We start from the raw sequence: 23,566 nt of genomic DNA, 5'->3' as shown, positions 1-23,566 counted from the left end.
ATATATATATATATATATATATATATATATATATATATAATCATATATGTAATAATAATAAAGTCAGACTCACCTCTCAGCATGAGGAGCAGGCAGACGGCAGAGAGCATGCTGTATATATATATATATATATATATATATATATATATATATATATATATATATATATATATATATATATATATATATATATATATATAATAATCATATATGTAATAATAATAAAGTCAGACTCACCTCTCAGCATGAGGAGCAGGCAGACGGCAGAGAGCATGCTGATGCTGTTCATTGTAACACAGCAGCATTCAGAGGAAGATGAATGATCTGTCCATGGATCTAAACGTCTCCGTTCAACCCCAGTTGAACCCGTTCAGCGTAAAGGGTCAGGATATGAACCCTCTGAGGAGGATATTAACCAAAGCCACTGTGTTTCCGTTCAGCTTCGCTCTCCCACCATCAGGCTGTTTAGAACACTGGCAGCATGTCTGTCTGTCTGTTAGTGATCTCCTAGATCACATTGCAGCGGCTGCACCGCACTGTCTGCAGTCTGCCTGCCTGTCTGTCTGTCTGTCTGTCTGTCTGTCTGTCTGTCTGCCTGCCTGTCTGTCTCAGTAGAGAAGTGAACAGTATTTAAATATGACTGTTTGGTCCACACTTTAATATGATAAACTGAGAACTTTAAAGGTAGGACAAGTGATTTACTTGTGTTAAAATTCTGTTTACTAAAGAGCTGGAGAGAAACCTGTGACCGAACAAACGCTCTGTAGCAATGATTACTATCACAATATAGTGCTTTAACCTTTTTAACCAAACGCCCCACAAGTGTTTATGTGTGCAGAAAGACAGACAGACAGACAGACAGGCAGCAGAAAGACAGACAGGTGGTAGGGTAGCAGAAAGACAGACAGGCAGCAGAAAGACAGACAGGTGGTAGGGTAGCAGAATGACAGACAGACAGCAGAAAGACAGACAGACAGGCAGCAGAAAGACAGACAGGTGGTAGGGTAGCAGAAAGACAGACAGACAGCAGAAAGACAGACAGACAGACAGACAGGTGGTAGGGTAGCAGAATGACAGACAGACAGCAGAAAGACAGACAGACAGGTGGTAGGGTAGCAGAATGACAGACAGACAGCAGAAAGACAGACAGGTGGTAGGGTAGCAGAATGACAGACAGACAGAGAGCAGAAAGACAGACAGACAGGTGGTAGGGTAGCAGAATGACAGACAGCAGAAAGACAGACAGACAGGTGGTAGGGTAGCAGAATGACAGACAGACAGACAGCAGAAAGACAGACAGGTGGTAGGGTAGCAGAATGACAGACAGACAGCAGAAAGACAGACAGGTGGTAGGGTAGCAGAATGACAGACAGACAGCAGAAAGACAGACAGACAGGTGGTAGGGTAGCAGAATGACAGACAGACAGCAGAAAGACAGACAGGTGGTAGGGTAGCAGAATGACAGACAGACAGCAGAAAGACAGACAGGTGGTAGGGTAGCAGAATGACAGACAGACAGCAGAAAGACAGACAGGTGGTAGGGTAGCAGAATGACAGACAGACAGCAGAAAGACAGACAGGTGGTAGGGTAGCAGAATGACAGACAGACAGCAGAAAGACAGACAGGTGGTAGGGTAGAAACCAGACCCCCGCATGCATGAGCACACAGACAGAGCTATTCAGCTGTCAATCACATGCAGGCCAGGTGGGCCTCAACACAGGAAGCAATTTAGATCCTTCCATCAGATAGAAGATGTTAATTTATACTGAGAATACTATATGAACCAGAAGATGTTAATTTATACTGAGAATACTATATGAACCAGAAGATGTTAATTTATACTGAGAATACTATATGAACCAGAAGATGTTAATTTATACTGAGAATACTATATGAACCAGAAGATGTTAATTTATACTGAGAATACTATATGAACCAGAAGATGTTAATTTATACTGAGAATACTATATGAACCAGAAGATGTTAATTTATACTGAGAATACTATATGAACCAGAGGATGTTAATTTATACTGAGAATACTATATGAACCAGAAGATGTTAATTTATACTGAGAATACTATATGAACCAGAAGATGTTAATTTATACTGAGAATACTATATGAACCAGAAGATGTTAATTTATACTGAGAATACTATATGAACCAGAAGATGTTAATTTATACTGAGAATACTATATGAACCAGAAGATGTTAATTTATACTGAGAATATATATGAACCAGAAGATGTTAATTTATACTGAGAATACTATATGAACCAGAGGATGTTAATTTATACTGAGAATACTATATGAACCAGAAGATGTTAATTTATACTGAGAATACTATATGAACCAGAAGATGTTAATTTATACTGAGAATACTATATGAACCAGAAGATGTTAATTTATACTGAGAATACTATATGAACCAGAAGATGTTAATTTATACTGAGAATACTATATGAACCAGAAGATGTTAATTTATACTGAGAATACTATATGAACCAGAGGATGTTAATTTATACTGAGAATATATATGAACCAGAAGATGTTAATTGTCTCCGCCAGGCCGAAAGGCATGGCGAGAGAGTATGTTTTACCCCCTGTCCGTCCGTCCGTGTGTCCGTGTGTCCGTCCGTCCGTCATTCGATCTGTCTGTGTACAGCTAATCTCCGGCACCGTTGGCTTGCTCGCAGCCAAACTGTGCACACACAGTCCCTGGATACCAGAGCAGAACCTCTGCCCCAAATTTTTCACAGGGGCCTGTTATAGCGCCACCAGGAGGCCGATTTGTGCAAAACACATTTTTTGACAGTACTCCTACAGATTTTGTCCAAAAATCCCACAAATCGGTACACAGTATCTCTACAGTCATTAAACGAAACGGGTCTTTCAGATTTCTCATATTCCATCCTGATTGGCTAAAAATGTCTTCCAAAGTTTGCAGGAGTGCTCCGTTTTGAACAAAATGCCTCAAATCATGAACACAGCATGCACTTTCCGAGAAATTTTGCAAGCACATTCCCATTAGGCCGAGGAAGAACTACCATTTGAACATTTTTAAATCAGCCTCATGGTGGCGCTATAACAGGCCGATTCGTGTTTTTACCTATAATTGCACCGATCTGTGTAAAACTTTGTATGCACACTCCCTATAGGTCAAGGAAAAACCTTTGCCCTGCATTTTTCACATCTGCCTTTTATAGCGCCACCAGGAGGCCGACTTGTGTAAAACACATTTTTTTATACTACTCCTTCCAATTGTATCCAAATTTCACGCAAATCGGTACACATGATCTCTATAGTCATGTGATCACGACGGATGTGTTTGATTTTTCATATTCCATACTGATTGGCTAAGATTGACATCTAAAGTTTGCATTATTGGCTTGTTTTGAACAAAATTCTGCAAATCATGAACGCACCGTCCAATTGCGCTCAAACTTTGCACGCACATTCACACTATGTTGAGGAACAAATGCCACCCTTTTAACATTGGCCTGTTATAGCGCCACCAACAGGTCTAATTCAGCAAAACACATGTTTTTGACAAAATGCCTCAAATCATGAATGCAGTCAGTGTCCGATTGTCGTGCAAGGCCTAAGAAGAAATGGCACCCTTTTCACGTTGGCCTATTATAGCGTCACCAGGAGGCCACAGTAGCATACCTGACCTGGCGGAGACCTGTGCTCCGAGGAGCACTTTTTCTAGTTTATACTGAGAATACTATATGAACCAGAAGATGTTAATTTATACTGAGAATACTATATGAACCAGAAGATGTTAATTTATACTGAGAATACTATATTAACCAGAATATGTTAATTTATACTGAGAATACTATATGAACCAGAAGATGTTAATTTATACTGAGAATACTATATGAACCAGAAGATGTTAATTTATACTGAGAATATATATGAACCAGAAGATGTTAATTTATACTGAGAATACTATATGAACCAGAAGATGTTAATTTATACTGAGAATACTATATGAACCAGAGGATGTTAATTTATACTGAGAATACTATATGAACCAGAAGATGTTAATTTATACTGAGAATACTATATGAACCAGAAGATGTTAATTTATACTGAGAATATATATGAACCAGAAGATGTTAATTTATACTGAGAATACTATATGAACCAGAGGATGTTAATTTATACTGAGAATACTATATGAACCAGATGTTAATTTATACTGAGAATACTATATGAACCAGAGGATGTTAATTTATACTGAGAATACTATATGAACCAGAGGATGTTAATTTATACTGAGAATACTATATGAACCAGATGTTAATTTATACTGAGAATACTATATGAACCAGAAGATGTTAATTTATACTGAGAATACTATATGAACCAGAAGATGTTAATTTATACTGAGAATACTATATGAACCAGAAGATGTTAATTTATACTGAGAATATACACACACACACACACACACACACACACACACACACACACACACACACACACACACAGATTACCTGCAGTAGCCTATTCACCATATTCCTAGACTTACCTCTCACAGGGGGCGCCATTGAGTTTTTTCTCTGAAAGCGGCCAGGTCTATGAAAACAAGCCCAAGAGAAGCAACTAGGCTCACAATGTGGCACATCACCACACGCTGTGAGCTTGGAGATCTACTATTTTCAAAACATATTGGGGAAAAAAGCAAATTATTTTGAATATTTTTGAAAGATTTTAACAACACAAATCTTGTATGGGGGTCCCTGGGGGTCCCTGGCACCACCTATTTTCAGATGGGGATCTGCGACTCTGCGGACAAATACATATTAATCTGGGGGTCCTTGACATGAAAAAATGTGGGAGCCTCTGGTTTAAAAAACATTAGACCCCCCCATTTAATGATGTCATGGCATCATGACATCATTAAATACATCATGACATCATTAAATACATCATGACATCATTAAATACATCATGACATCATTAAATACAACAGTCTGGGATCATTTATACACATTTTATCTCTTTATTTACATGTTTTCTCTGATGGCTGATAGTTCTGTTCTGTTTCATGAACCCTTTACACTCATTTGATTGGACCGTTTTATTTCTGTTTAAAGACGGGAATAAGACTAAAAATAAAAACTGACAACATGAGGAGGTGGGAGGGGCTTTGGGATGGGGTGGCAGGTGGGAGGGGCCTTGGGCTGGCGAGAGGGGCTTTGGATGGGGGTGGGGCAGGTGGGAGGGGCTTTGGATGGGGGTGTGGCAGGTGGGAGGGGCCTTGGTGGTGGGTGTGATAATGGGTGATGCTACTGGCTTAGTTCACACACTGGCAAAACAAATGTGACGTCTGTTCTACTGGCCTATTAGACCCTCCAGAAAAACGCGGGCAAAAATCCTTGATTATGCGACGAAATATGCAGGTTTTTTGCAATTTTATGCGGTGAAATTGCGGGAAGTTGCGAAATATGCGGCAAGTTGTGAAATATGCGGCAATATGCGAAATATGCGAAAAGTTGCGGAAAATGCGAAATATGTTAAAAGTTGCGAAATATGCGGAAATATGCGATGCGAATCGCATAATATGCGATGTGCGTATTATGCGATGCGCATATTATGCGATGCGATGCGCCCTTTTTGAAAAAAACGTTACCCCCGCATAATTATGCGCCATTTTGCTGATTATGCGGTAAATTCTGCGATCGCATAAACGCATTTTTCTGGAGGGTCTATATAATTATTATGTATTCATTATATTCATTATTATTATTATTATTTTATTATTATAGCTAGATTGGAATCCGGTTGGTTTGCTCAAGTCTTAACAGAAAAACAAAACACACATGAGGACTGAGTTTTGCCGATAAGAATCATATTCACATGGATTCAGATCTTCAGTTTGGACTCTGATGGAGGCGGGACTCATATGAACTTAAGACGCCGTTCACTTCTCTTAAATGAGAGAAAAGAGGCGGAGCATCACGTTGCAGCACATTGACTCAATGCAACGAGTCAAAACAAACCAATCAGACACTAGCGCTGTGTGAGTTGACTCCACTTGGCAGCCATTGTCTTGTAGTTGTTGTTATTTTGGCCAGACCCAGAGGGTCGGCCTGCATGAGGCTTTGTCTGTCCCTCTTTTGTCCATATATGGGCATAAAAGGGACACAGACAGACACATACAGAGATCTCTTTTGTCCCTCTTTTCCTTCCACCACTAGGGGTCTGGCAGTACCAGGTCTCCTGGTCCTAGTGTTTCAGTGAGCCAGAACTACACCACGAGTTAAACAAACTACACAGCAGAAAACCTGCCCACAGACCACAAGGCACCATGGGAAATGTTGCTGAAATGGAGGCATTTGACGCCTCGCCATGCGTTTCCCATGAGTCACCGCTTTGCCTCGCTCGCCCCAACCTCCCAATGACATCATATTGTAGTTTTTAGTCAGCTGAACCTCCCAATGACATCATATTGTAGTTTTTAGTCAGCTGAACCTCCAAATGACATCATATTGTAGTTTGTAGCCAGCTGAACCTCCGAATGACATCATATTGTAGTTTGTAGCCAGCTGAACCTCTGAATGACATCATATTGTAGTTTGTAGTTCTATGCATGCATTAAGTCTTCATCTCCTGCAGCCTAAGGTTTGATGGATGCATTTTGTCGTGACTTTCAACTGTGTTTTATGAGCGGTAACCTGCCTGTGTGATGTCAGAGTGACATCATCATGCCTGTGTGATGTCATAGTGACATCATCATGCCTGTGTGATGTCAGAGGGACATGTAAGGCTAAACAACAAAATGTCATATCTCTATCTTTATGCGAAATATCTGGATATCAATACGATTACGGTCCATATTTCATATTTTAAGTGTTGCAGTGAAACCTATTATTGGGTTTAGTGTAGCAACAGTGAAAACTAAGCATTCTTCAAAAAATAATTGCAAGTCAATTCCACTCTTATTTCTCTGACTTAAAGTAAAACTCTTACTTTCCTAGGATGTGCGCTCTTATTTTGAAGGTTGACCGTCGGGAAGTCACAGCAAATCACTGATAGTTCTATCTATCTATATGTTATAGATCTAGATAGATCTATAACATCAATCCAAACATGGACATAAACAGTCAAGCTTCTCATACGGAAGGCTTTAGGCAGCTTGCTACATTAACTCTTTGACTGCCAATGACCACATTTCTCCTCATATTTTGCTAAGGCGCATCCTGCCAATGACCAGATGTTGTGTTTTCAGTGGTTTTCCACTAGATGGCGCTCTTTGCTAACCTGGGACTCACCATTTGACTCCCAGTGAAGCAAAGCAGCAGTGAATGACGTGATGGCAAAAAAAATAGCCTGTTTACTTCAATGTTATTCCATTTAGAAAACAACCTACATTCAACTGACCACAACTATGGAACGGATGATCTTATCCCCCAATTCTACCAGACTGGGATACGTCTTTTAAAGCCATTGGGGGATGGATCATACTGGAGATAAAGGGTCAAAGGTTAGTGAAAATGATGTTTTATTTCTGTCAGTCAAAGAGTTAAAGGTATCACTTACCCTACCTTTAAGGACATTTCACACCACGCCTACTTTTTAATGTTCAGTGAAAGGCGAGTGCATAAGGATCTAAACACAAATCTGACCTGAACACTTAAAGGTAGGGTAAGTGATTTGCGTTGGTTAAAATAAGTGTTAAATAGCTCTATATTCTGATAGTACTCATTGCTATAGAGTGTTTGTTCAGTATTAGGAGTCTCCTTGTCTCTCCACCTCTTTATTAAACAGAAAATGCATTTTAGTTTCAGTTTCAGTTTCATTTCCAATTTTATCCAATCAGGACAGATAACTCTATCAGGATACAGATTAAACAAGTGAAATTGGAAGTGATGACACTAAGAAATGAGCAGACAAAATTGGAACTGCAACACTATACAAATTAAGCTTAAAAATGGGTACTTTCTCCTGATTGGCTGAGATTTTGACACCTACCAAAAATGTATTTTCTGTTTATTAAAGAGCTGGAGAGAAGGGGAGACTCCTGTTACTGAACAAACACTCTATAGCAATGATTACTATCAGAATATAGTGCTTTAACCTTTTAACAAAATACTTTTTGTTTTAACCAAAAATATCACTTACCCTACATTTAAAGATCAGATTTAATGACAGTGTGGAGAGTAGGTCTTATAGATCAGATTGAGACACATCAGATGTGTGTAGTGTGAAAAAAGCTCTACAAACTCCTTTACAATACAAGTCCAAAACCAGTTGCAGTCAGGTGTGATTTCAATGTATTTAATGTATTTGATGTGTTTAATGTGTTTTAATGTATTTAATGTATTTAATGTGTTTTCATGTATTTAATGTGTTTAATGTATTTAATGTGTTTTCATGTATTTAATGTGTTTAATGCACTGCATAAGAGGACCAGCCACTGGCAGCCAGGGAGGCTGCTGGGAGATTGACAGGCATGGGGGGGCGGGACAATAAGGAGGAGTGGCTTGGCTTCAGAGGAGGTGATTGGTGGAGGAGTGGAATGTTCAAACAAACCGTCAAGAAAAAACAACTGGAGTGATCCCAGCTCACAGAGCGAGAGAGGAGGTCCAGAGAGGAGGTCCAAGAGGAGGTCTGAGAGAAGAGGTCCAGAGAGGAGGTCTGAGAGAAGAGGTCCAGGAGAGGAGATCCTACAGAGGAGGTCCCACACAGTGATGGAAGGAGTCCACCATGGAACAGAGGTTTGTGACACAACGGGGACGGGACGGGACACGTTGAGGGACAACCAGAGGGTCCATTGAGGAGACAGGAGGACACCCAGAGGACAGGAGGACACCCAGTGGACAGGAGGACACCCAGAGGACAGGAGGACACCCAGAGGACAGGAGGACACCCAGTGGACAGGAGGACACCCAGAGGACAGGAGGACACCCAGAGGACAGGAGGACACCCAGTGGACAGGAGGACACCCAGAGGTTCATGGTGGTTCAGTTACTGAGCAGAAGTTCTGTCGCCGTTTCCACATCCCAGGATTTTGAAGACAACGCCACTATTACTGCATTCTGTGAACCAATGAATGAAAACTATTAATGAATGACAACTATATAATGAATGAAAACTGTATGAAAACTATTAATGAATGAAAACTGTATTAATGAATGAAAACTGTATTAATGAATGAAAACTGTATTAATGATTGAAAACTATTAATGAATGAAAACTATTAATGAATGAAAACTGTATTAATGAATGAAAACTGTATTAATGAATGAAAACTATTAATTAATGAAAACTGTATTAATGAATGAAAACTGTATTAATGATTGAAAACTATTAATGAATGAAAACTATTAATGAATGAAAACTGTATTAATGAATGAAAACTGTATTAATGAATGAAAACTATTAATTAATGAAAACCGTATTAATGAATGAAAACTATTAATGAATGAAAACTGTATTAATGAATGAAAACTGTATTAATGATTGAAAACTATTAATGAATGAAAACTATTAATGAATGAAAACTGTATTAATGAATGAAAACTGTATTAATGATTGAAAACTATTAATGAATGAAAACTATTAATGAATGAAAACTGTATTAATGAATGAAAACTATTAATGAATGAAATGATGAGATCTCCATAGTGCGGACGGTGGTGTCAATATTCCATGAATCAATATTCCATGATTTTTCAAAGGTACAGTAAAATCGCTCGTTTTGCTTAGTTTTAACTCTGAGCAGTCAATGTATTAATGAATGAAAACTGTATCACTGTATTCTGTAGATGAATGAAAACTATCACTTTCTCAAAGCCCATAGAACACAGTGTCTATCTTAACTCACTTTCTCAAAGCCCATAGAACACAGTGTCTATCTTAACTCACTTTCTCAAAGCCCATAGAACACAGTGTCTATCTTAACTCACTTTCTCAAAGCCCATAGAACACAGTGTCTATCTTAACTCACTTTCTCAAAGCCCATAGAACACAGCTTGTCTATCTTAACTCACTTTCTCAAAGCCCATAGAACACAGTGTCTATCTTAACTCACTTTCTCAAAGCCCATAGAACACAGTGTCTATCTTAACTCACTTTCTCAAAGCCCATAGAACACAGTGTCTATCTTAACTCACTTTCTCAAAGCCCATAGAACACAGTGTCTATCTTAACTCACTTTCTCAAAGCCCATAGAACACAGTGTCTATCTTAACTCACTTTCTCAAAGCCCATAGAACACAGCTTGTCTATCTTAACTCACTTTCTCAAAGCCCATAGAACACAGCTTGTCTATCTTAACTCACTTTCTCAAAGCCCATAGAACACAGTGTCTATCTTAACTCACTTTCTCAAAGCCCATAGAACACAGTGTCTATCTTAACTCACTTTCTCAAAGCCCATAGAACACAGCTTGTCTATCTTAACTCACTTTCTCAAAGCCCATAGAACACAGCTTGTCTATCTTGCGGGTGTATTCTGGACTGGAGACTGGAGCTCCCGCGTAGACGTGAGACCACAGTCTGGCCGTCTGTGTAAACATCTCTGGGTTCTGCTTGTACTGTCAGGACAGAGAGAAATATAATAATACGTTATTATTATTTATTATTTTACAGCTTGGTTGGTGTATTTTTACACCTTTATTTAATGCATCTCATTTCGACTTTTAACAATAATAATAATAATGGATTTTATTTATAATGCAATTTACATTTCTGAAAATCTCAAAGTGCTACAATAGGCAGTTGCATAAAAAAGAATCATCACACCATTAAAAACATCAAGAAACTGAAACAAAACATGAGGGTATAAAGCCTAGAGGTAAAACCAGTCTAGCTAAAAAATGCTTAATTAAAAAGGTAGGTCTTTAGTCCTCTCTTAAAAGGTGCTCTCAGGAGGACGGGAAGGTGTTCCACAGGGAGGTGTTCCACAGTTGGGGGCGGCCGAGCAGAAGACCTCGGTCGCCCCATGGTACGTAGGTTGGTCCTATGGTACATGGTACGTAGGTTGGTCCTATGGTCCATGGTACGTAGGTTGGTCCTATGGTCCATGGTACGTAGGTTGGTCTTATGGTACATGGTACGTAGGTTGGTCCTATGGTACATGGTACGTAGGTTGGTCCTATGGTCCATGGTACGTAGGTTGGTCCTATGGTACATGGTACGTAGGTTGGTCTTATGGTACATGGTACGTAGGTTGGTCCTATGGTACATGGTACGTAGGTTGGTCTTATGGTACATGGTACGTAGGTTGGTCCTATGGTACATGGTACGTAGGTTGGTCCTATGGTCCATGGTACGTAGGTTGGTCCTATGGTCCATGGTACGTAGGTTGGTCCTATGGTCCATGGTACGTAGGTTGGTCCTATGGTCCATGGTACGTAGGTTGGTCCTATGGTCCATGGTACGTAGGTTGGTCCTATGGTCCATGGTACGTAGGTTGGTCCTATGGTCCATGGTACGTAGGTTGGTCTTATGGTCCATAGGTTGGTCTTATGGTACATGGTACGTAGGTTGGTCTTATGGTACATGGTACGTAGGTTGGTCCTATGGTACATGGTACTTAGGTTGGTCCTATGGTACATGGTACGTAGGTTGGTCTTATGGTACATGGTACGTAGGATGGTCCTATGGTCCATGGTACGTAGGATGGTCCTATGGTCCATGGTACGTAGGTTGGTCCTATGGTCCATGGTACGTAGGTTGGTCCTATGGTCCATGGTACGTAGGTTGGTCCTATGGTCCATGGTACGTAGGTTGGTCCTATGGTCCATGGTACTTAGGTTGATCCTATGGTACATGGTACTTAGGTTGATCCTATGGTACATGGTACTTAGGATGGTACTTAGGTGTGTCTTGGTGGTTTTTGAGGAGGTTTGTGTTTGAAGAGCAGAGGTTGCGAGTCGAGGGTTGTTGGGAGACTAATTCCTTGAGGTAGGAAGGAGCATGTAATTGACTGTTGTGTCAACAGGGATATCTTTGGCCAGCCGGGGCGCCTGATGGAGGGGAAGGGAACTGGTTGGAATAACGTGTTCCTTCCACCAACCAGGGAAACTCTCCCCTGTCAGGTGACAAGAACTGACCTTCTTGTCACCTGACAGGGGAGAGTTTCCCTGGTTGGAATAACATGTTCCTTCCACTCTCATGAGCATGAGGCATGAGCTCGGCCCTGGCCCCCCTAGGTTGGCAGAGGGAAGGTAGTGCCTAGGATTACATAGACAATTGGCACTGGGTGTAAAAAATGGTAAAAAAATCGTGGGATAAAAATGATAAATTAAAACAGGGATATTTTCATTCGGTCCGAAAAGAGACAGGAAGCCAGTGGAGTGAACGGAGGATGTAGTCCATGAGCCAGAGCCACAAAATGGGAACATGATTATCAAATAGGTGCAAATCTAGGTTTGACTAGCTGTACATCTCTAGTTCACACACAGTTTGGCATGATAACCATTGCAGACTAGTAGTTTAGTGGTAGTTATAATGCGTTGAATATGTGGACCTCTATATTGTGACACGCACATTGTAACAACAAATATATGAACAACTTTTGAACCTTATTTTGTGTAGAGAACTATGAACCCACTTTTCTGCATAATTCAAGTATTCAAGTACATTTTAAAATAAGGCTAGTATATATCCCAATTTCAAAAGTGTGTGCTGAGAACCAATAGAATAGAAAACTGCTCACCGTTCTAAGCTTTAATTTGAGTGGTAAACACTATTATGTGATAATAACATGAGCCAGGGCCTCATGGTTATCAAATGGGTGGGCAAAGCTAGGTGGGATATTTTTGCCAGACCCGAAGGGTATGGCTTACATGAGGCTCTGTCCCTATTTCGTCCATACATGGTATGTCCCTATTTCGTCCATACATGGTATGTCCCTATTTCGTCCATACATGGGCATAGACACAGGCTGACACGTCATGTGAAGTCCGGCTTAGCCTGGGTCTGGCAGGTCTTGTTTAACTTGCTGTACATCTGTACTTCAGTGGCATGATGATAACCAGGGCAGGGATTTCACGGCGGCCACGGTCGTCGATGCCCCTCTCTTTGGCCGTGTGCCCCTTGAAAAAGGACATGCCCTACAGCCACAGTGATGCCCCCCCCCCCCCCGTCTGCACTGCCCTACAGCCACAGTGATGCCCCCCCCCCCCCCCCCCCCCCCCCGTCTGCACTGCCCTACAGCCACAAAGTTATCAATATCATACAAAAGTAGAGAGAAGCTGGAATAAGGTTAGGTTTAGGCATAGTTTTACTGAGGTTTAAAGGTAGAGGTTTGGGTTGACATTGACATTGAAGTTGACATTTTTATAAAATAAAAAAAAACAGTACTGGGTTTGGTGATGTTGTATATTGTCTGAATCAGCTTTGTTTGCGTTCATTTATGTGCTAAATGAGTGACTTTGAGAGCTATTTTACCATACAATGTAAATCAATGAGGAGCAAAACCCTAACCCTTGAATTATCAATTTCTAATCAATGGAACAATTATTTTTGATTTCTTGTCCACCTTTAGAAATACATCATGGCAAGGTAACTACACAACCCAAACCTCTACTAAAGTGGACTTGCCCTTTAAGGTTAGGAATAAGGTTAGGTTTATACATAGTTTTACTGAGGTTAAGGTTAGGAATAAGGTTAGGTTTAGACATAGTTTTACTGAGGTTAAGGTTAGGAATAAGGTTAGGTTTAGACATAGTTTTACTGAGGTTAAGGTTAAGGAATAAGGTTAGGTTTAGACATAGTTTTACTAAGGTTAAGGTTAGGAATAAGGTTAGGTTTAGACATAGTTTTAATGAGGTTAAGGTTAGGAATAAGGTTAGGCTTAGGCATCGTTTTACTGAGGTTAAGGTTAGGAATAAGGTTAGGTTTAGACATAGTATTACTGAGGTTAAGGCTAGGAATAAGGTTAGGTTTAGACATAGTTTTACTGAGGTTAAGGTTAGGAATAAGGTTAGGTTTAGACATAGTTTTACTGAGGTTAAGGTCAGGAATAAGGTTAGGTTTAGACATAGTTTACTGAGGTTAAGGTAAGGAATAAGGTTAGGTTTAGACATAGTTTTACTGAGGATAAGGTTAGGAATAAGGTTAGGTTTAGACATAGTTTTACTGAGGATAAGGTAAGGAATAAGGTTAGGTTTAGACATAGTTTTACTGAGGTTAAGGTTAGGAATAAGGTTAGGTTTAGACAGTTTTACTGAGGTTAAGGTTAGGAATAAGGTTAGGTTTAGACATAGTTTTACTGAGGATAAGGTTAGGAATAAGGTTAGGTTTAGACATAGTTTTACTGAGGTTAAGGTTAGGAATAAGGTTAGGTTTAGACATAGTTTTACTGAGGTTAAGGTTAGGAATAAGGTTAGGTTTAGACATAGTTTTACTGAGGTTAAGGTTAGGAATAAGGTTAGGTTTAGACATAGTTTTACTGAGGTTAAGGTTAGGAATAAGGTTAGGTTTAGACATAGTTTTACTGAGGTTAAGGTTAGGAATAAGGTTAGGTTTAGACATAGTTTTACTGAGGTTAAGGTTAGGAATAAGGTTAGGTTTAGACATAGTTTTACTGAGGTTAAGGTTAGGAATAAGGTTAGGTTTAGACATAGTTTTACTGAGGTTAAGGTTAGGAATAAGGTTAGGTTTAGACATAGTTTTACTGAGGTTAAGGTTAGGAATAAGGTTAGGTTTAGACATAGTTTTACTGAGGTTAAGGTAAGGAATAAGGTTAGGTTTAGACATAGTTTTACTGAGGTTAAGGTTAGGAATAAGGTTAGGTTTAGGCATAGTTTTACTGAGGTTAAAAGGGCAAGACCACTTTGGTAGAGGTTTGTAGTTACCTTGCCACGATGTAGCTCCACAGGTGGACAAGAAATCTAGTTGATTCAGACAATATGGAGCATCACAAAACCCAGTAGTTTGTTTTTTTAATAAAAATGGTAACTTCCTGTTAATTTAGCTATTTTTATTAAGAAGAAAACCTGGACTGGATGCATGGATCCGGATCTTCAAATAGTAAAATCAGCAGGAAGTTGACATTTTTATAAAAATAAAATAAAAAACAGTACTGGGTTTGGTGATGTTGTATATTGTCTGAATCAGCTTTGTTTGCGTTCATTTATGTGCTAAAAGAGTGACTATTTTACCATACAATGTAAATCAATGAGGAGCAAAACCCTAACCCTTGAATTATCAATTTCTAATCAATGGAACAATTATTTTTGATTTCTTGTCCACCTTTAGAAATACATCATGGCAAGGTAACTACACAACCCAAACCTCTACTAAAGTAGACTTGCCCTTTAAGGTTAGGAATAAGGTTAGGCTTAGGCATCGTTTTACTGAGGTTAAGGTTAGGAATAAGGTTAGGTTTAGACATAGTTTTACTGAGGTTAAGGTCAGGAATAAGGTTAGGTTTAGACATAGTTTTACTGAGGTTAAGGTTAGGAATAAGGTTAGGTTTAGACATAGTTTTACTGAGGTTAAGGTTAGGAATAAGGTTAGGTTTAGACATAGTTTTACTGAGGTTAAGGTTAGGAATAAGGTTAGGTTTAGACAGTTTTACTGAGGTTAAGGTTAGGAATAAGGTTAGGTTTAGACATAGTTTTACTGAGGTTAAGGTTAGGAATAAGGTTAGGTTTAGACATAGTTTTACTGAGGTTAAGGTTAGGAATAAGGTTAGGTTTAGACATAGTTTTACTGAGGTTAGGGTTATGAATAAGGTTAGGTTTAGACAAAGTTTTACTGAGGTTAAGGTTAGGAATAAGGTTAGGTTTAGACATAGTTTTACTGAGGTTAAGGTTAGGAATAAGGTTAGGTTTAGGCATAGTTTTACTGAGGTTAAGGTAAGGAATAAGGTTAGGTTTAGACATAGTTTTACTGAGGTTAAGGTTAGGAATAAGGTTAGGTTTAGACATAGTTTTACTGAGGTTAAGGTAAGGAATAAGGTTAGGTTTAGACATAGTTTTACTGAGGTTAAGGTTAGGAATAAGGTTAGGTTTAGACATAGTTTTACTGAGGTTAAGGTAAGGAATAAGGTTAGGTTTAGACATAGTTTTACTGAGGTTAAGGTTAGGAATAAGGTTAGGTTTAGACATAGTTTTACTGAGGTTAAGGTTAGGAATAAGGTTAGGTTTAGACATAGTTTTACTGAGGTTAAGGTTAGGAATAAGGTTAGGTTTAGACATAGTTTTACTGAGGTTAAGGTCAGGAATAAGGTTAGGTTTAGACATAGTTTTACTGAGGTTAAGGTTAGGTTTAGACATAGTTTTACTGAGGTTAAGGTTAGGTTTAGACATAGTTTTACTGACGTTAAGTTTAGAAACATGGGGGTGGGGGGGGGCAGCAGCATTCTGGATAAGCTGATTGGTCAATGCATACATAGAGATCTCACCTGATTGGCTACTACTGCGTCTTGTGGGTCATCTGGTTCTGCAGCAGCCAATAAGGCTTGTAGTGACAAGAGGACCGTCCTCAATGTCATCGCTGCTGCCCTGAGGAGACATTCAACACATGTTATTTATTAGTACCAGTTCAATCACATTTAATTTGAATTTAATTAATAGTTAATGTATTAACACATTAGCTGCCAAAGATCAGCTGTTGTCTGCCAAAGACGTATATATACGTCTTTGGAAAAAAGGGAATTTTTTTATAATTTCAACCCTTGTCGAATTATGAACAGATTAGGAGCTAAAAATGTTCGAAGATTTGCTGCTCCATTCACTTCAATGTTAAAATTCAAACGGACAAACAATTCACTTTGTTTTTTGGTTTAAAACTACTGCTTTTGAGCTATATTGAAACATCAACCAAACATGTCAACGAGGTCAAAATGACCTCGTTGACATTTGTGAAACCACACCTGAATCTCATCTGTGATTAGAAACCATCTGGGGATCAATCATACTGGAGGAAAAAAATCTGTGGCTACGCGAACAGGTACCAAAAACATGGCAAAACCCTGGCAGGCAACAGCTAAAAATCTGAAAAAACTCTGGCAGGCAATGTGTTAAAATAAACTCACCACTGGTCTTTCAGGATGTCCAGACAGATGGCTCCCGTCACTGAGCTGATGTTTGGATGCCAGATCTTAGTAATAAACCTCACCTGTAATGACATAATTACTGTATTACATGACTAATACTTTCATACATTACTAATACTAATACTAGCCTGGTAAACCCTCCCTCCGGAAATCTCATTTGTCATTTATTTCAGGAGTGAGTCTGGCATGATCGCCCATTCATTCACTTTGGCTGTGGGCTGGAGTTGGGCGGGAGTAATACCGTTGACTGACAACCCCTTCAGCCAATGATCGTTGCTCCCCTTCAGCCAATCAGCAGTGCATTTTTACCACCTCCAGACTAATGTGACGCAACGGGACTTTTGAGTCAGCCATGCCCAAAATAGGTTGCCTTATTCGGATACATGCGTGTCACTGCCTGCCCCTGCCGGTTCTCTGAATTTGTATTTTTAAATAGGCTCTTTCATGATTAATTGACCACATATATGAAGTTAAACAACTCAATTCTATCCAAACGATATCTTAAAAGTAAATTCCGTGCCTCAAAGAAGAAGTTTGAGAGCGTTTTAAAACCAAAAGTAAGAAGTAAAGACAACGCACAAAAAACAATGGCTGCCGTTCGTCTTTTGTCGGCTGCATTCAGGCTGCACTCGGCTCCATTCGGGCCAGGGGCGGACTGGCCATTTGGCGTACCGGGCATTTGCCCGGTGGGCCGCTGGGCCACCCAAAAAAAATATATATACCGGTATATATATTTGAAAAATATTTTCACTCCCGGTTTAGGATTATTACGGTCATTACTGGGTCGCGCGGCCCAATTATTAGTCACGTTAATGTTTGGGCTGGGATGCTTTCCAGCAGGGGCCTCAGAGTTCATGTGCTGGGCTGAAACAGTAAAACGACCCGGGGGGTGGTGGGCCGGTTCGGACCAAAATGCCAGGGCTGAATTTCGGTCCCAGTCCGGCCCTGATTCGGGCTCACTTGAACTGCCACCTGATTGACCAACTTTCGCTGTCAATCACAGAACGATGATTGACGACGCTGATAGGCTCCATTTGGTGAACTGGCTAGACACGCCCAGACAAGCCTTCAGGCCAGACCCCTTCCTGAAATCAAATGGAAATTTGATTTTCCGGAGGGAGGGGCTTTACCAGGCTATACTAATACCACATCCTCCTATAATTCCACAAACCTCTGAGACCAAACATCTGAGCCCCAAAACTGTTCTGCCCGGTTCTCCTCAGTGGAGCTATTGATCTCAAATTGCACACAGCCATTGACCATTACCATGTGCATGGAACTGCGAAACACGTTTTTTGATATCACTAAATTCACGTTTTTGTGTTCGCTGGCTCCCGGGTTGCCAGATCATGTGCGCATATCCCCCCACGGGTATGGTCTAGTCTTAGTAATGACATTATAATTTCTGTATTACATGTAGCACTAATGTATACTAAGCTATTAATAATGGATTGATTGATTGCTTTATTAACAGTACAGGTAGTAACAGTCAAAGGCTATGATAAAAGGATAACACCAAAAGCCCCAGGGGACTCGTTTCCATTGTGGTCCATTGTACTCAATTCATCAGCAATGTAACACATAAAAGGAGGGGTGGGCGGGGGGGGGGGGGGGGGGGGGGTAGGTAGAACATTAATAAAAGCCTATGAGATGTTCAAAATACACACATGAACTATAAAAAGTGCTCCTCGGAGCACAGGTCTCCAGGTCAGGTATGTTATTGTGGCCTCCTGGTGGCGCTATAATAGGCCAATGTGAAAAGGGTGCCATTTATTCTTAGGTCTTTCACGGCAATCGGACACTGTATTCATGATTTTAGGCATTTTGTTCCAAAAATGTGTTTTGCTAAATTAGACCTGCTGGTGGCGCTATAACAGGCCAATGTGAAAAGGGTGGCATTTCTTCCTCTGCCTAGTGGGAACGTGTGTGTGAAATTTCATGGAAATTGCACGCTGCGTTCATGATTTGAGGCATTTTGTTCAAAACGGACCAATTCTGCAAACTTTGGAAGCCAACCTTAGCCAATCAGGAAGGAATATGTGAAATCAGACAGATCCGGGTTGATCACATGACTATAGAGATACTGTGTACCAATGTGCATGACGTTTGGATAACATCTGTAGGAGTGATGTCAAAAAAATGGGTTTTGCACAAATCGGCCTCCTGGTGGCGCTATAACAGGCCCATGTGAAAGATTTGGGGCAGAGGTTCTGAATTGGCATCCAGGGAGTGTGTGTGCACAGGCGTGCAGCGAGCGGGCCAACGGTGCCGGAGATTAGCTGCTAACACACGGACAGGACACACACACACGGACAGACACACGGACGGACAGGGGGTAAAACATACTCTCTCTGCCTTTCGGCCTGGCGGAGACAGGATTGGGATGAGAATTCTCCTCGGTGCTCAGCACTCGTCTTATTAGTTTGTTCAGAGATCTGCTCTTTGATCTTTGTGTTGAACGACATTGAACGAGGGCTCAGAACACTGACCTTAGGAGGATTGAATGGATACGTCTCTGGAATCTTTATTTCTAGTTGAAATCGACCCCCTGAAAAGAAAAGATTCATAAGATTACTGAACTATGACCGTCTCTCGCTACATTAAGACTATATATCCTTTACATTAAAACTACATATCCTTTACATTAAGACTATATATCCTTTACATTAAGACTATATATCCTTTACATTAAGACTATATATCCTTTACATTAAGACTATAAATCCTTTTATAACCCATTAAAACCAGAAAAGAATCCGTGTCATTTTAGATTTTAGCGTTGGCTATTCGAAAATAGCAGATGAACAAGATCACAGCGCGTCACTTTGTGCCGGGCTGCGAGCTTGTAGATCTACTATTTCTAAACAGTTTTGAAAAATCTTATAAAAACTATAGAAACTATAGGATACCTAGGGCCTGTTTCATGAAACCTAGATAGCAGATCAACCCAGGATTTATCAGCTATCCTGGATGATTTATCTTGTTAGCCTAGTCCAGACCAGGCTAACAGCCAGGTTTAACTAATCCTGATGTCTTTACTTTTCATTAAACAGTCAATCTGATCACAAACCAAAGACTTTTTCACTTAATCCATTCGTTTATGGTGCCTTATTTTTATTAGCCTGCATTAAAATAACATACGGCAGGAACACATTGCCATTAACTGTCCACTTAAGCCCCATACTTCATTGTACATCAAATAACTCAAATATGTAGGCTGCACAACCTCATCATGACAGCTTGTGAGCTTGTAGATCGGCTATTTTTGCTATAAAAACATTTAGAAATTTTCAAAGATTGCTATTAAACATTATGACCATTATATTATGCTAATTATTTGTGAAGTCAGATAATGTTAGACTATCTTTTATGGCTTTATGGGCTTACTGTATTTCCCTAAATGTCCCGCAGGGAACCAAATACCCACCGGAGGTCTGACACCATTTTGCGTATTAAGCGCTGGTCCAAGTAAACGCCGGGGCAATTATTAGCAGTTAAGCCTAATTTATACTTCGTTGCACGACAGTGTTGTGCAACGAAGTATAAAAATAGCAGATCTACAAGCTCACAACGTGTCGGACACTTTGTGAGCTTCTAGGTCTGCTATTTTTGGAGCGCTATTCCTTATATCATTCATTTGGTTGTTTACAAGAGCGCCCGTCTGCAATGGAAATATCGGGAGTCGGGCCAAACCACACACTTACACGCAATGCTTATTAATATCCAGCAAGTAATAGAAATGAATAACTGCAAACAAATTCACTATCAATAGCTATCATACACAAGTAGAGAGAAGCTGTGACCTCACCGCTCTGATGGACAATAAATATATAATCCTTTTCTGTTCTTTTGTCAACATTGATCCAAATGGGAAGTTTATTTCAGCAGCTAGACACTGCAACACTTGGACATTGTTTAAGCCCTTTTTCATGTCAAGGACCCCCAAATTGACACTTATTAGCCCGCGGACCCCCATTTGAAAAGATATGCCCAGGACCCCCATAAGAGAAGATCTATATGTCTCTAGCAGTGATTTTCAACCATTTTAATTTGAAGGACCCCCAATTTGACATGCATTAGGCTACGGACCCCCATTTAATGGCATCTCTATCTCTGGGACCCCAATTCATATTGTAAAATCAATGTTAATTTAACTCTGAGAGTGTACAACTGGAACCAAATGGACCCGTTAGGGTCCATTTGTACGCTTTCAGAGTTACAGACCCATAAGGGTCCATTTGGTTCCCATCCATCATTTAGCTGGGGACCCCCTGGAACCCCCTCAAGTACCCCTGGGGGTCCCCGGACCCCACTTTGAGAACCAATGCATTAACCTACCTTCATAGGGCGTGTCAGGAGGTCCTGCTATCTCCCCCTTCAGCTCAGTGAAGTTCTCGTCCACCAGATCCACCTTTATTTGGTTTTTGCTCGTCTGACGAATGTCAAGGAAAAGAAGACAAAACAAAAGTTATTTTTTACGAACCTCTGCCTCACATTTCTCACATGGGCCTGTTATAGCGCCACCAGGAGGCCTGTTATAGCGCCACCAGGAGGCCGTTTCTATCTGACCTGGTGGAGGAGCACATTGTCTAGTTTACAATGTAGTCATTTATCAGAAGTTCTTTGTCCAGAGTGACTTAGAGTAAACAAGGTAAACACATATATAAAATATATATACATAATATATATATATATACATATATATATAATATAACTTACAATAAGCAAGGTAAACACATAGAATACAGAGACAGTGTCTCAGTAAACTATAGGATCATAGAATACAGAGACAGTGTCTCAGTAAACTATAGGATCATAGAATACAGAGACAGTGTCTCAGTAAACTATAGGATCATAGAATACAGAGACAGTGTCTCAGTAAACTATAGGATCATAGAATACAGAGACAGTGTCTCAGTAAACTATAGGATCATAGAATACAGAGACAGTGTCTCAGTAAACTATAGGATCATAGAATACAGAGACAGTGTCTCAGTAAACTATAGGATCATAGAATACAGAGACAGTGTCTCAGTAAACTATAGGATCATAGAATACAGAGACAGTGTCTCAGTAAACTATAGGATCATAGAATACAGAGACAGTGTCTCAGTAAACTATAGGATCATAGAATACAGAGACAGTGTCTCAGTAAACTATAGGATCACAGTTTAAACCAAGAACCTAGCATCAGTCTAAACTATATAATATCTAAAATAATCTGTGCATTTAAACTACATAAACTATAGGATACCAGGTATCTGTCCACATAACATCTACATGTGGTGCAGTGTTTCTCAAAGTGTGGTCCAGGGACCCTCAGGGTTCCTTGAGCATGGAACCAAATGGACCCTTACATGTCTGTAACTCTGAGAGTGTACACATGGAACCAAATGGACCCATAAGGGTCCATTTGGTTCCATTTGGACACTCTCAGAGTTCAGGGGGTCTTTGAAATTAAAGTTTGAGAATCTGTTATTATTGTTGACACACACACACACACACACACGTTAGCTAGAGCAGGCTAACTGTTAGCATCAGGTTTGTTTACATATTTACCACTCTGACTGTAAAAGCCTTTAAAACATAATAATACTATAATAAACTATAAAGATAATAAAGAATAAAGATAACTAACAAACCTCTTCACTCTTCAGAACCTCTTTAAACTCCCGTTTGATCCTCTGGACAGCGATGTTAGCCATGATGCTAACCCCGATGCTAACGGCCCTGGGCCGGCCACACAGGGCGTCCCGCTCCGCTAAGGAGCTTTGTTTATGGATCTATAGATTAAAAGCTGCTGAACGGTTTATTCATCATGTTATCAGATCTATAAAACATCATGTTATCAGATCTATAAAACATTAAACAACACCATCATGATAACAACAACACCAGCAGCAGGTCACGTCACGTGACTTACTGTTGTTGATGTTCTTTTTTACCGGTGCTTTTAGTTTCACACACAGCGCCCCTTGCTGGAACCGGAGGACAGGAGACCCTAAATTATACTACCAAAAAGCAGTAAAGACGCGTGTGTGTGTGTGTGTGTGTGTGTGTGTGTGTGTGTGTGTGTGTGTGTGTGTGTGTGTGTGTGTGTGTGTGTGTGTGTGTGTGTGTGTGTGTGTGTGTGTGTGCGTGCGTGTGCGTGTGTGTGTGTTCGTGTGTTACCTTGTTTATTGTAAGTCACTCTGGATAAAGAGCTTCTGATAAATTGCAATAAATAAAGCATTAAACTGAACTTGTTCAACCCAGTCATTGGACATTTAATGGAAAAAGGTTCATATAAGTATAGACCAGCAGTTAAGTATAGTAATAATAGTTATAAACCAACATTCTAATTCAATTTCTATAGTAATAGTTATAAAGCAAAACTTAAATCCAATTCTACAGCAAAACAAAACATTTCCTCAGCAACACTGACAATGAATTCCTGTTTCTTATCTTTCAATATTTATAATTCAACATAATATGATCTTAAATGTTGTGAAACCTTTCAGTGCTGTGGGTCAAACATTATTTAACATAATGACAGAT

The 23,566-nt window shown here is 39.8% G+C and overlaps 2 protein-coding genes across 2 annotated transcripts in view; both read right to left on the bottom strand.

The window, feature by feature from the left end:
* Positions 1–6,247: 6,247 nt before the first annotated feature.
* Positions 6,248–22,935, bottom strand: LOC311065325 (ubiquitin-conjugating enzyme E2 K-like). Its single transcript, XM_084085600.1, has 7 exons — positions 22,672–22,935; positions 21,368–21,461; positions 19,519–19,577; positions 17,009–17,091; positions 16,376–16,475; positions 10,425–10,553; positions 6,248–9,054 (listed from the first exon to the last, which is right to left on the bottom strand). The coding sequence occupies exons 1-7, from the start codon at positions 22,732–22,734 to the stop codon at positions 8,980–8,982; spliced, it is 603 nt and encodes a 200-aa protein (XP_083941726.1). The 5' UTR covers positions 22,735–22,935; the 3' UTR covers positions 6,248–8,979.
* The window catches only part of ints10 (integrator complex subunit 10), a 79,697-nt gene continuing 62,378 nt past the window's right edge, over positions 6,248–23,566 (bottom strand). Inside the window, exon 20 of the transcript XR_014602823.1 lies at positions 6,248–8,093. The gene's annotated coding sequence lies outside the window, so the exon portion shown is untranslated. The remainder of the gene's footprint in view (positions 8,094–23,566) is intronic.

This window comes from Gymnoscopelus microlampas (genome assembly GCF_963454915.1).
Source record: "Gymnoscopelus microlampas genome assembly, chromosome: 18".
NCBI lineage: Eukaryota > Metazoa > Chordata > Actinopteri > Myctophiformes > Myctophidae > Gymnoscopelus > Gymnoscopelus microlampas.
This window is presented reverse-complemented; position numbering and strand designations above follow the sequence as displayed.